Below are 13,924 nucleotides of genomic sequence, written 5' to 3' on the forward strand. Positions count from 1 at the left end.
CTTGACATGCAACGTTTGTTTTATATCTCTCAAGCAGATTGAAGGATCCTCATTAAACCCAACACAGTAAAGTAAGCCTAAAATATAGCCGCAAGCACCTGCGGGCCGCAACCCGTGACATGTCGGAATCCAACAAAGCACCGACGTGGTGCATTTGTGAAATGTACATATTTGATGCGTGTGCTATTTGTTTTTGTATTTTATTTTCTGCCACATGTACTTGCTTGGCCAGGTGGGGGCGCAATGCAAGGCAGGCACACTGGGTGTCATCATAATCATAATATTAACCTGAGAAATTTCAGACCATTCATTTTAAGCAAAGAACATTTCTGATACACTTTTTGGTTGGCCAGATGGTGCCGCTATGTTAGACATGGAAATTAGACTTGTGAATATCATCACAATAATGATATCCAAAATTTGTGTACTTTCATATCAATCACTTAAGGCATTGTCCATTTCTGGCACATTTCCTGCTTGACCGGTGGTGGCGCTATGCCAGGCAGGCCCATTGGGTGTCTAGATATCATCATAATCATAATATCTATTAACCTAAGAAGTTTCAGACCATTTATTCAAAGCATAGAGCATTTCTGGCACATTTCCTGCTTGGCCAGAGGGTGGCGCTATGCTAGGCCTGTGAATTACACATGTGAATATCATCACAATAATGATATCCAATATTTTTAAAGTTTCAGATCAATCACTTAAGGCATTTTCCATTTCTGGCACATTTCCTGCTTGGCCAGGTGGTGGCGCTATGCCAGGCAGGCCCATTGGGTGTCTGGATGTCATCATAATCATGATATCTATTAACCTGAGAAGTTTCAGACCATTCATTCAATGCACTGTGATTTGTGACACATTTCCTGTTTATGTGGCGAGATATTAAAATCATATCAAATATATTACAACATTCAAAAATCCCTTCACAATTTAACATCAGCGACATCTTGGCATAATGTTTGCCAAATTTCAAATGAATCTGACAAACCGTCTAGGAGGAGTATGTTCAAATTGATCATGTGAAATCAGCATAATTGCCATTCTTTCTGTTGCCAGTTGGTGGCGCTATGCCAAACATGCATTATGGGCATGTGAATATTATCATTAACATGGTCTTTAATGACCTGTGAAATGTAAAACATTTCAAGCCATGCATGGTGAATTATGACACATTTATTGTTTGTGTGGAACGGTATTAAAATTAACAATTTCGCCATTTTGTCAAATTACAACATATCAAAAAAAGGCTTCACAATTTAGAATCAGGAACATCTCGGCGTCATGTATACCAACTTTGACATGAATCGGATCAATCGTCTAGGAGGAGTACGTTAAAATTGATCATGTCCACAACGCACAAATTCTCAATTACCTCACTTCCTGTGGGCGTGGCTAATGGCATGTTAATACAAAAGTTGTTTGTTTTTGGGTGTTACATACACCGCCCAAATTTGGTGTGTGTATCTAAAACTATATGCCAACCACAAGTCACAGTGACATAAGGGGGCGCTAGCGAGTCTCTGAGCCATACCCGGGGCCAAGCTTTTTTACCTAGCTGCTTTGTGTGACACCTGATGTGTGTGTCAAATTTCAAGACTTTTCAACCATGTTAACCACCTCAAAATATATGTCAACCACGGGATCAGTCACCTAAGGGGGCGCTAGCGAGTCCCTGGGCCACGCCCGGGGTCAAGCTCTTGTACCTAACTGCGTTGCGTGACACCTGACGTGTGTGCCAAATTTCAAGAATTTTTGACCATGTTAACTACCTCAAAAACAGGAAAGCAAAAAAGTAGAATAACAATAATAAACTAGAAATGCAATTCCAAGGAATTACCAGTGCATGAAAATGCTAAAGTTGTGATGTAAAATATCATGTATAGTTAAAACAGATAATACAGAGATGGTTACTACGGTGATGCTAGGATAGACACGGTGGTTGCATAGCTTAATAAAAGTTAGACTGTTTAAAAGCTGAATGTAGATAGTTTAAAAGTTGTTGATAGACAGTAGATAGTTTAAAAGTTGTTGATAGACAGCTAGTTTAATAGATAGTTTAATGATAGTTTAAAAGTAGACCGTTTAAAAGTTGAAGGTAAATAGTTTAAAAGTTGTTGACAGACTGGAAGTTTAATGAATGTTGATATTCAAATAGTTTAATTGCTGTGTATAGGTAGATATTTGACGATAACTAAAAGTTGGAATGGCTCTAATGTTTGCTAGCAGTTATGCTAAGATTTTAAACTATGCTAACCATGCTACTTAGCTAATGTTTTATAGCAGTGATAGCAATGATAACCATCCTACTTAGCTAACTTAACTAACATTTTCTAACAGTTTTGCTAAACATGTTAACTATGGTAGCAATGTTAGCATACTAACTATGTTAACCATGTTACTTAGCTAACTTAGCTCATCATTTTAGCAAGTCAAGTCAAGTCAAGTCAGATTTATTTATAAAGCGCATTTAACATGCACATAGTGCAATCCAAAGCGCTCCACAAACAAGACACATAACAACAAGACAAAAAATGCCGGATGGAGCGGCGTAGTTGCCAGCGTACCCATGACATCAAGACAAGACAAATACATTTAAAAAATAACAAATACAAAAAATGCCGGACGGAGCGGCGTAGTCGCCAGCGTACCCGTGACACCAAGACATACAAGACAGACAACAAAACAAATAAACAAATAAAAAGAAAATATATTTTAAAAGGGGAAAAGGTGATGTTAAAATTAGTCCAATTTCCAAACCAGCTGAAAATGTCCAAGGGCAATGATGATCCGTGAAAACTGCGCACAGAGCTGTGTTGCATCAACCGATGCAATGCCAACAAAGTTCTTTAGCAACTGACCAACCCGGTGAATTCACTGGCAGTCTGGAGATAACGTTAACGTTAGAAGCTAGGCCTGCTAGACTGCAGTCTGGAGATGATGGAAGCACAGTCCAAAGTACTGAGCGATCGTGTAGATCCGCAATTCGGTGGACTTAACAGCGACTTTGTTGCTCCTTGAGAATGCAGCTCTTCACCGTTAACGTTAGTTCGCAGTTGGCAAGGCAGCTCGCAGGTCAGCAACAGCTCGGCGGGCACGGTAGATCTTTCGCAGAGTAGAGCCTAGGTCCGGCTGTCCCGAGAGATCCACTCGACCAGACAGTGAAGTGCACTGTTCACGGATGGATGGAAGGATGTCAGAGGCCCAGTTAGTCTGCAGTTGGCATGGCAGCTCGCAGGTCAGCAACAGCTCGGCGGCCACGGCAGATCTTTCGCAGAGTAGCCTAGGTCCAGCTGTCCCGAGAGATCCCCTCGACCAGACAGTGAAGTGCTGCACCGTTCACGGATAGATGGAAGGATGTCCGATGCCCAGCTAGGGCAAAAGCTAGCCATAGCAAGCTCCCAATGGACAAATGTCAACGACATCAGCTGACTTAGGAGTAAAAAGGACTAAGAATTCGAACACGAAAACTATCAAAAATAGCGTAAATAAATAGGGAAAACATTTAACTAGACAAACCAATACAAAAAATGTGATTAACAAAAATTATGCTAACTGTGCTAAATAACATGCTAACATGCTAGCATGCTAACCATGTTACTTAGCTAACCTAGCTAATCATTTTTAGCAGTTTTGCTAAAAATGCTAACTAGCATGCTAACATATTAGCATGCTAACTATGCTAACCATGTTACTTAGCTAACTTAGCTAATCATTTTAGCAGTTTTACAAAAAATGCTAACTAGCATGCTAACATGCTAACTATGCTAACCATGTTACTTAGCTAACTTAGCTAACTAGCTACAGTGGGTAGGAGTCGTATAGGGTTGCCAACCGTCCCGAATTGTGCGGGACATCCCGTGTTTTGGGTGATTTTGATTTGTCCCGTCAGGGACAGCTCCAGTCCCGATTTTCAGTCACAGCTCAGCGGCCTTGTTACTGTAACTACAGTAGGCTACTGTAAACGCATAAAGTGTCCAGTGCCGCCGCAACCACACGCATTTCGCACTGTGCGCACGACACCAAGGGACAGAGGGGCACCACAATTTACCAAGAGAAGCTTTACTGCAAACTGCTTTTCACTCTTGATTACAATGTCAAAATGCAGCAACAACATCTTACATTACGATAATACTTTTTGGGTCCTCTCAGTCTCCATTAGCCTATGCACCAGATCTAACTTGAACGTTATGCTACTCGTTTTAATTGGGAACGAGAGGGAGAGAGGGTGGAAGTTTCCAGCTGGCTTGTCATTGTTGGTAATTGATTTCACCTTTTTAATATAATAAACTTTTAAAAGGAAATCATGAGAATAACAAAAACAACGCGAAGGGATTGGGGAGTTATCCGGTTCACACTAGGCTACTGACCATTTATAAAATGTGAGGGCACTTTGACATAGGCTGCAGGCACTGTGATTTGGACTGTGATAGAATATGAAGAGTGGTCTTTGCCTTTGTGTAATGGAATTGAATTGGTGAGTCTTGAAGTCTTCAATAATCCGTTTCCCTTAAACTAAGCATTTACATGAATAGGCTATGCCAATTGAAACACTTTCCACTGAGATAGCTAGGTGGCTATCAGTTCATAATTCACTTTTAATTGCAAACAGAAAATATCAAGCTAGCATCATTACATGCTTCTATTTCCACAGGAATGAAGGTTGTTTATACCAACTTAATATACTTATCATTGTTAATAAATGTGGCACAAACAATGTTAGAGTTTGTGGACGACTAGCCATAGGCTATATTTGAATGGAGCTGGCAAAATATTATGAATACCGTGTGTAGACAATGCTCTTGAAGTGACAGTGCACCATCAGCATCAAATCGGTAGTATTTCTTAAGAAGTGTATAAAATAAAAACAAAATTATTTTGTCATTATTACCATTTGAATTGTGTATATATATATTTTTTTCCCCCTTTTTTTTGGGGGGGGGGGGGGGGGGGGGGGTCCCGCATTGGAAGTGAAGTGTCCCTCATTTCGGGTTGAGGAAGTTGGCAACCCTAGAGTCATAGTTGATGACAGGTAACAGTTACAATGGCTGAACAGTTAAAAAGTTCAGTAGTTTAAAGGAGGTATGTTTGGAGTCGAAATCGACTAACCGGCCCCGTTAGAGGGCCCCAGTGAGATTGGTGGGCTGCAGTCACATGGTATACGCAACCGTCTCGTCTGATGATGATGCACGTAATCGACGTCCGAACAGGAAACGTTTCGCGGAATGTTTTTAAAAACAGCAGGAACGTGTTGTACCTTTTAACAAACAATATTTTGTTAGCTTTGATGATCGGTCCTGTGTCGTGACTTTTGCTTTGCTAAGACAACGGTCCAAACCAGCGATGGATTATTGAAATGTACATGGACAAAGCTAACAAACTATAGTAACATCACTTTAACAAACGTGGTAGCTCCGATTTCCAATCGATGTGTCAGTATACTGCCCTCAAATTTTATTTGTAGGAGACTGTGGTTTCATTACAATCTTTGTGCAAACTCTAATGTTAAGCTGATGGGTTTACAATCCTGCTGCACGGTTACCTCCCTTACGAAAAAAGTACTATAGGAATCTTATAGTAGGCCTATTTTGGGACAAAATATTAAAGGAATCTTATAGGAATAGCCTACTATAGTATTTTAGGACATACTATACAGGTCTACGTACTATAAGACTACTATAGAAATACTATAGCGTCTATAGAATATTATAGAGGTATTACAACATCACAGAATTATGTTATGTTCCGCTTGTGATGTCCTGCTGTGGCTGTCTATTGTTGTTGTTGTTCTGTGGAGTATGTGTTGTGTGTGCAATTGTTGTTGTGTGTTGTTTTGGTGGGCTGATGGTTGTTGTTGACTGTTATTGAAAAAAGAACACTAACTGTAGTAATTGCTCTTGGATGGGGATTTAAAGCAAGGTTCCTATATTGATCTCCTTCAGATAATGTGGCCTCTTCATTTTCAACTGGGAAGGACCTGCATGGACTTGAGAATACAGAGCCAATCGGTATGTACAGTATTAGACACACACTCTCACACACACACACTCTCTCGGAGGAACCAACGCTGTTACACCTATCCTGTAGATGTCAATTAATATGAATTAAGACATGTCACACCTTCCTATCATATGGCGTACATAGGCCCATATTCTAACCAATTGTACAGCTGATACAATTGTACATCTCATAACAGCTTCGGTGTGTCGTCATCGTCTTGCTGTCCCCCCTCCGTTCTGTGATTGGTTCCTTCGTTGAGGAGACAATTGGGTCCATGGAATCCAGGCTGCCTAGCAGCGTGAATAAAATCTAGGCTAGGCAAATCCAGGCTAGGCAAGGCCATTGAGTAAAATTTGATGGTTTTACCTTTCAGATTGATACCATAACATCAGTGTTGGGAAAGCTACTTGGAAATTGTAGTGAATGTCAATGAGAAATTAGACCCATGAGACAAAATTGGCCTTTGTACAGTAGGCTAAGATCGTGCATAGCCCTGACAATTTTAAACATCTCATGAGCTGACAAGCTTTCAGAAAATACATAGTTTTCATGGCTGCAACTGCATTGCCTTTGTGTTGGAGCTCAAAACCTCATATGCCCCATTCATTCGCCAATATACAAAATAGAGCCATGTATACATTTATGTCCTCCAAAGTTTGCAGGAAGGTGGACCATGTGCTAATGTAATGTTAAATCACATGTACAAGTGACAGGCTTTTTTTTTTTAGCTCCAACATAAAGGCAAAGCAGTTTCAGCCATGCAAACCATATATTTTCTGAAAGCCTGTCACTTATACATGTGAGTTAACATACATTAACACATGGCCCACCTTCAAGCTAGCAACCAACATGCTTACCCTAACAACCACCATAGCAACCATATTATTTTGCATAGCAACCACCATATCTACCCTAGCAACACCATAGCAACCATTCAAATTACCCTAGCAACAACCTAGCAACCACCATAATACCATAGTAACCACCATAGCAACGCCATTACTGACCTGATTAACAGTGGTTTTTGGCAAAAAATTTAAAAATGGCTAAATGTTAAATCGCCAAAAAAGTCCAGCACAATGCTTTGCGTTACAGCTAGAGAGATGAAACTTTGCACGCTCCATGTGGGTCATGTGCTGAAGGTCTGACTTGAATTTCAGCCTCGTAGCTCCATGCTACCACCCACAACTCCACCTCTGAAGTGGGAGTGGTCAACTTTTTAAAAGTTTTTCCTTCACCGTTTTTTTTGTGAGTGTCTCAGAGATCCCACCTTTGGAGCAGTTGTCAGGAGCCTCAAGGCGGTGCCGTGCCTCTTGGTCCCATCCCTCTAGCACCTAGCGTTACCGCGCCAGAAGAGAGAAACCTTGTACGTTTTGAACAGTTTATCTCCTTCCGGGAATAATCCACCGACTCCAAACTGATCCTGGCTTGTTTGTGATGTCCCGTTGTTCAACATATTCTGATTTCATACTTATCGGACCAACATAAGTGAGTTTTTTGGCTAAAAATGTAAAAATGGCTAAATGTTAAATCGCCAAAAAAGTAGTTTTTGCCAGCACAATGCTTTGCGTTACAGCTAGAGAAATGAAACTTTGTATGCTCCATGTGGGTCATGTGCTGAAGGTCTGACTTGAATTTCAGCCTCGTAGCTCCATGCTACCACCCACAACTCCACCTCTGAAGTGGGAGTGGTCAACTTTTTTAAAGTTTTTCCTTCACCGTTTTTTTTGTGAGTGTCTCAGAGATCCCACCTTTGGAGCAGTTGTCAGGGGCCTCAAGGCGGTGCCGTTCGTCTTGGTCCCATCCCTCTAGCACCTAGCGTTACCGCGCCAGAAGAGAGAAACCTTGTACGTTTCGAACAGTTTATCTCCTTCCGGGAATAATACACCGACTCCAAACTGATCCTGGCTTGTTTGTGATGTCCCGTTGTTCAACATATTCTGATTTCATACTTATCGGACCAACATAAGTGAGTTTTTTGGCTAAAAATGTAAAAATGGCTAAATGTTAAATCGCCAAAAAAGTAGTTTTTGCCAGCACAATGCTTTGCGTTACAGCTAGAGAAATGAAACTTTGTATGCTCCATGTGGGTCATGTGCTGAAGGTCTGACTTGAATTTCAGCCTCGTAGCTCCATGCTACCACCCACAACTCCACCTCTGAAGTGGGAGTGGTCAACTTTTTTAAAGTTTTTCCTTCACCGTTTTTTTTGTGAGTGTCTCAGAGATCCCACCTTTGGAGCAGTTGTCAGGGGCCTCAAGGCGGTGCCGTTCGTCTTGGTCCCATCCCTCTAGCACCTAGCGTTACCGCGCCAGAAGAGAGAAACCTTGTACGTTTCGAACAGTTTATCTCCTTCCGGGAATAATACACCGACTCCAAACTGATCCTGGCTTGTTTGTGATGTCCCGTTGTTCAACATATTCTGATTTCATACTTATCGGACCAACATAAGTGAGTTTTTTGGCTAAAAATGTAAAAATGGCTAAACGTTAGCAATTCCACTGCTTTGTTATTTTGCATAGCAACCACCATATGTACCCTAGCAACACCCAAGCAATCACCTTAATTACCCTAGCAACACCCTAGCAACCATCTTAATTACCCTAGCAACCACTTGAATAATGTCAAGCTAGCAACCACCATAGCAACCAACATGCTTACCCTAACAACCACCATAGCAACCATGTTATTTTGCATAGCAACCACCATATCTACCCTAGCAACACCATAGCAACCATTCAAATTACCTTAGCAACAACCTAGCAACCACCATAATATGACCATAGTAACCACCATAGCAACGCCATTACTGACCTGACCAACATATGTGTGTTTTTTGGCTAAAAATTGAAAAATGGCTAAATGTTAAATAGTTAAAAAAGATTTTTTTGCAGACACAATGCTTTGCGTTACAGCTAGAGAGATGAAACTTTGCACGCTCCATGTGGGTCATGTGCTGAAGGTCTGACTTGAATTTCAGCCTCGTAGCTCCATGCTACCACCCACAACTCCACCTCTGAAGTGGGACCGGTCAACTTTTTTAAAGTTTTTCCTTCACCGTTTTTTTTGTGAGTGTCTCAGAGATCCCACCTTTGGAGCAGTTGTCAGGGGCCTCAAGGCGGTGCCGTGCCTCTTGGTCCCATCCCTCTAGCACCTAGCGTTACCGCTCCAGAAGAGAGAAACATTGTACGTTTCGAACAGTTTATCTCCTTCCGGAAATAATCCACCGACTCCAAACTGATCCTGGCTTGTTTGTGATGTCCCGTTGTTCAACATATTCTGATTTCATACTTATCGGACCAACATAAGTGAGTTTTTTGGCTAAAAATGTAAAAATGGCTAAATGTTAAATCGCCAAAAAAGTAGTTTTTGCCAGCACAATGCTTTGCGTTACAGCTAGAGAGATGAAACTTTGCACGCTCCATGTGGGTCATGTGCTGAAGGTCTGACTTGAATTTCAGCCTCGTAGCTCCATGCTACCACCCACAACTCCACCTCTGAAGTGGGAGTGGTCAACTTTTTTAAAGTTTTTCCTTCACCGTTTTTTTTGTGAGTGTCTCAGAGATCCCACCTTTGGAGCAGTTGTCAGGGGCCTCAAGGCGGTGCCGTGCCTCTTGGTCCCATCCCTCTAGCACCTAGCGTTACCGCTCCAGAAGAGAGAAACCTTGTACGTTTCGAACAGTTTATCTCCTTCCGGAAATAATCCACCGACTCCAAACTGATCCTGGCTTGTTTGTGATGTCTCGTTGTTCAACATATTCTGATTTCATACTTATCGGACCAACATAAGTGAGTTTTTTGGCTAAAAATGTAAAAAGGGCTAAATGTTAAATCGCCAAAAAAGTAGTTTTTGCCAGCACAATGCTTTGCGTTACAGCTAGAGAGATGAAACTTTGCACGCTCCATGTGGGTCATGTGCTGAAGGTCTGACTTGAATTTCAGCCTCGTAGCTCCATGCTACCACCCACAACTCCACCTCTGAAGTGGGAGTGGTCAACTTTTTTAAAGTTTTTCCTTCACCGTTTTTTTTGTGAGTGTCTCAGAGATCCCACCTTTGGAGCAGTTGTCAGGGGCCTCAAGGCGGTGCCGTTCGTCTTGGTCCCATCCCTCTAGCACCTAGTGTTACCACGCCAGAAGAGAGAAACCTTGTACGTTTCGAACAGTTTATCTCCTTCCGGAAATAATCCACCGACTCCAAACTGATCCTGGCTTGTTTGTGATGTCCCGTTGTTCAACATATTCTGATTTCATACTTATCGGACCAACATAAGTGAGTTTTTTGGCTAAAAATGTAAAAATGGCTAAATGTTAAATCGCCAAAAAAGTAGTTTTTGCCAGCACAATGCTTTGCGTTACAGCTAGAGAGATGAAGCTTTGCACGCTCCATGTGGGTCATGTGCTGAAGGTCTGACTTGAATTTCAGCCTCGTAGCTCCATGCTACCACCCACAACTCCACCTCTGAAGTGGGAGTGGTCAACTTTTTAAAGGTTTTTCCTTCACCGTTTTTTTTGTGAGTGTCTCAGAGATCCCACCTTTGGAGCAGTTGTCAGGGGCCTCAAGGCGGTGCCGTTCGTCTTGGTCCCATCCCTCTAGCACCTAGTGTTACCGCGCCAGAAGAGAGAAACCTTGTACGTTTCGAACAGTTTATCTCCTTCCGGGAATAATCCACCGACTCCAAACTGATCCTGGCTTGTTTGTGATGTCCCGTTGTTCAACATATTCTGATTTCATACTTATCGGACCAACATAAGTGAGTTTTTTGGCTAAAAATGTAAAAATGGCTAAACGTTAGCAATTCCACTGCTTTGTTATTTTGCATAGCAACCACCATATGTACCCTAGCAACACCCAAGCAACCACCTTAATTACCCTAGCAACACCCTAGCAACCATCTTAATTACCCTAGCAACCACTTGAATAATGTCAAGCTAGCAACCACCATAGCAACCAACATGCTTACCCTAACAACCACCATAGCAACCATGTTATTTTGCATAGCAACCACCATATCTACCCTAGCAACACCATAGCAACCATTCAAATTACCTTAGCAACAACCTAGCAACCACCATAATATGACCATAGTAACCACCATAGCAACGCCATTACTGACCTGACCAACATGTGTGTTTTTTGGCTAAAAATTTAAAAATGGCTAAATGTTTAATAGTTAAAAAAGATTTTTTTGCAGACACAATGCTTTGCGTTACAGCTACAGGGATGGAACTTTGCACACTCTATGTGGGTCATGTGCAGAAGGTCTGACTTGAAATTCAGCCTCGTAGCTCCATGCTACCACCCAAAACTCAACCTCTGAAGTGGGAGTGGTCAACTTTTTTATGTTTTTCCTTCACAGTTTTTTTTTGTGGGTGTCTCAGAGATCCCACCTTTGGAACAGTTGTCAGGGGCCTCAAGGCTGTGCCGTTCGTCTTGGTCCCATCCCTCTAGCACCTAGCGTTACCGCGCCAGAAGAGAGAAACCTTGTACGTTTCGAACAGTTTATCTCCTTCCGGGAATAATCCACCGACTCCAAACTGATCCTGGCTTGTTTGTGATGTCCCGTTGTTCAACATATTCTGATTTCATACTTATCGGACCAACATAAGTGAGTTTTTTTGGCTAAAAATGGCTAAACGTTAGCAATTCCACTGCTTTGTTATTTTACTATGGGGTGGTGGAGATAATCACGTACAAGAGGTTTCGGTGGGCATGGCTGTCGTTCCTTAAATTGGTGGACATCCAAGAGGTTGAAGGCTTTTGTTGTCCTCAATGCGGGCCTAATCCAAGGGATTATCATCACCATGATCATCATCATCATTATCATCATCACTATTGCTATTATTATTATTATTAGTAGTAGTAGTAGTAGTAGTAGTAGTTATACTAGTAGCAGCATTACAATTGAACACAACTGAACATATAACAACAGGTATGTGCTCCTTGCAGGGCTGTGGTGATGGATGGGACCACACTTGGTTATCATCGCCGGTTTGCCAAGCAGCCCCAGGCTACACCGCCCACTCAGGACCAAGGGAAAGAAGGAAGATAAGTATTTTTTAACATTGTATATGTGTGCAATCCTTCAACTATTCTGGTATGTATTTACAAATGAACATCAGTCATAGTATGACGTATGTCAAGATTATATTATACAAATATAATTATACAAAATAAATGACAGTCATCAATTTTGCTTTTCATTCCAATAGTCATAGTGATCGAACTTCTGGTGGTTGCAGAGAAGGAGGCCCCATTTATTTTGCCCCTTTTGAGGAATATGGCTGAGGAGGGCCACATCATCAAGCCTGATGAACCCTACAGGGCTCTTTTCAAAGAGCTGGCTAAGGCCACGCCAGCTTGTGCTCTGTGTCATTTGGGGCCTGAGATGGACAGCATTATTAAGTGCCTCATGACAGAGGACAATGTGACAGTTGTCCTCTGTCATGAAAGCACTGGCTGAGCAGTGTCCCCTCTGGTGGACCATCATCACCACCCTTGGCCACCCCCACCCCCCACTTAAGGCCTTCGCTGGAAGAGGTGTTGAGGGTGGTAAAGGCTCCATTCCAGCAAGTGGCTGAAGAGGAGGACATTATGGAGCCTAATGCTGGTGATGTGGATGATGCCGTTTTCCCCTTCCTTCAGGGGTGTGTATGAGGCGGATATAAGGAGGAAAAAGATAAGGAGCTGTAAAAAGATTTCCCCAAGGCACTTTGCCCTCATCCCAGGAATCTTCACAGTGCTGTGCAAGCATGGTGTGTTTTCAAGAATCACATTTCACCATTTAAATGTGGTTAGTTATATTTTGCTCTATAACTTCATGTCATATTTACACTAGGTGTCTGCACCAGCATAAGGAGCGACAGCACCAGCAGCAGCATCAGGAGCGACAGCACCAGCAGCAGCATCAGGAGCGACAGCACCAGCAGCAGCATCAGGAGCGACAGCACCAGCAGCAGCATCAGCACCAGCAGCAGCATCAGGAGCGACAGCACCAGCAGCAGCATCAGGAGCATCAGCACCAGCAGCAGCATCAGGAGCATCAGCACCAGCAGCAGGAGCAGGAGCGACAACAGGACCAGCAGCAGGAGCAGCAGGAGCGGCAACACCAGCAGGAGCACCAGGAGCAGGAGCGGCACCACCAGCACAAACCATCACAGCAATTATGCTCAGTTGTTTCATGATTATGACATTTATCCATATCAACAAATCAACATCACATCTGGCCCACGCCTTAGCGCTTCAGCAGGTGATTTTCTCTGGTGGATCAAAGCACCGGCTGGTCGATCAAAGCTGGGCTGCAACTAATGATTAATTTCATTGTTAATTTATGATCAATTGATTCATCAATTGTCACAGCTCTACATAGTGGGAGGCGTAGTGGTAGCAATCAAGAGATCAAACAGTGGCTGACAAAACAAACACAAAAATTTTGCACACTAAATAGTTGCTGTAATATCATTATTGATTATGTTAAAGCAAGATATGGTAGTCATCACAATATGAAGATAGAGCTCATACAAGATTTTTTTTTTTTATAGTAAAAAGTAAAAGTTATGACACCATCGCTCAGACCAGTACAAACACCTACTGTATACCCCTTGACAAAGACGGTACTGTACAGAGAGAAGTACATACATAGTTCCCAAGAAGTGGTTGTGCCTTACCAAATAAAACTGACAAATTCACTGTAATTAATCTGTAATTAATGTTCTGTATTGCCTTCTTAGTGTATAATAAAAAAAGTGTATTTTTCCCACCTGCCATCTTTTCTTTGACTAAACACAAAAATATCTATTATATGCTGTAAAAGAAATATAATAATAAGCAGCAGTAGCACCACCACCAGCAGCTGCACTACCAATAGTTAGAATTCTATTCTCACACTTTGCTCATATATATATATATATATATATATATATAC

At 42.0% G+C, this 13,924-nt stretch overlaps 1 protein-coding gene across 4 annotated transcripts; it reads left to right on the forward strand.

The window, feature by feature from the left end:
- Positions 1 to 5,111: 5,111 nt before the first annotated feature.
- Positions 5,112 to 13,752, forward strand: LOC143104480 (uncharacterized). Of its 4 annotated transcripts, none has more exons than XM_076268573.1 (4): positions 5,112 to 5,435; positions 5,946 to 6,011; positions 11,950 to 12,755; positions 12,839 to 13,752. In XM_076268573.1, exons 3-4 carry the CDS (start codon positions 12,605 to 12,607, stop codon positions 13,306 to 13,308), a joined length of 621 nt encoding a protein of 206 aa, XP_076124688.1. In that variant the 5' UTR covers positions 5,112 to 5,435; positions 5,946 to 6,011; positions 11,950 to 12,604; the 3' UTR covers positions 13,309 to 13,752. The 4 variants fall into 4 exon arrangements, 2 of the variants coding, with proteins under 2 accessions (XP_076124688.1, XP_076124691.1); XM_076268576.1 differs by having other exon boundaries at positions 5,112 to 5,361; XR_012983076.1 differs by lacking the exons at positions 11,950 to 12,755; positions 12,839 to 13,752 and adding an exon at positions 11,360 to 11,776 and having other exon boundaries at positions 5,112 to 6,011.
- Positions 13,753 to 13,924: the final 172 nt, after the last annotated feature.

Source organism: Alosa pseudoharengus, unplaced genomic scaffold (genome assembly GCF_046254945.1).
Source record: "Alosa pseudoharengus isolate Yale_2024_CS ecotype anadromous, Long Island Sound unplaced genomic scaffold, YU_APseudo_1.1 YU_APseudo_1.1_scf_5, whole genome shotgun sequence".
NCBI lineage: Eukaryota > Metazoa > Chordata > Actinopteri > Clupeiformes > Clupeidae > Alosa > Alosa pseudoharengus.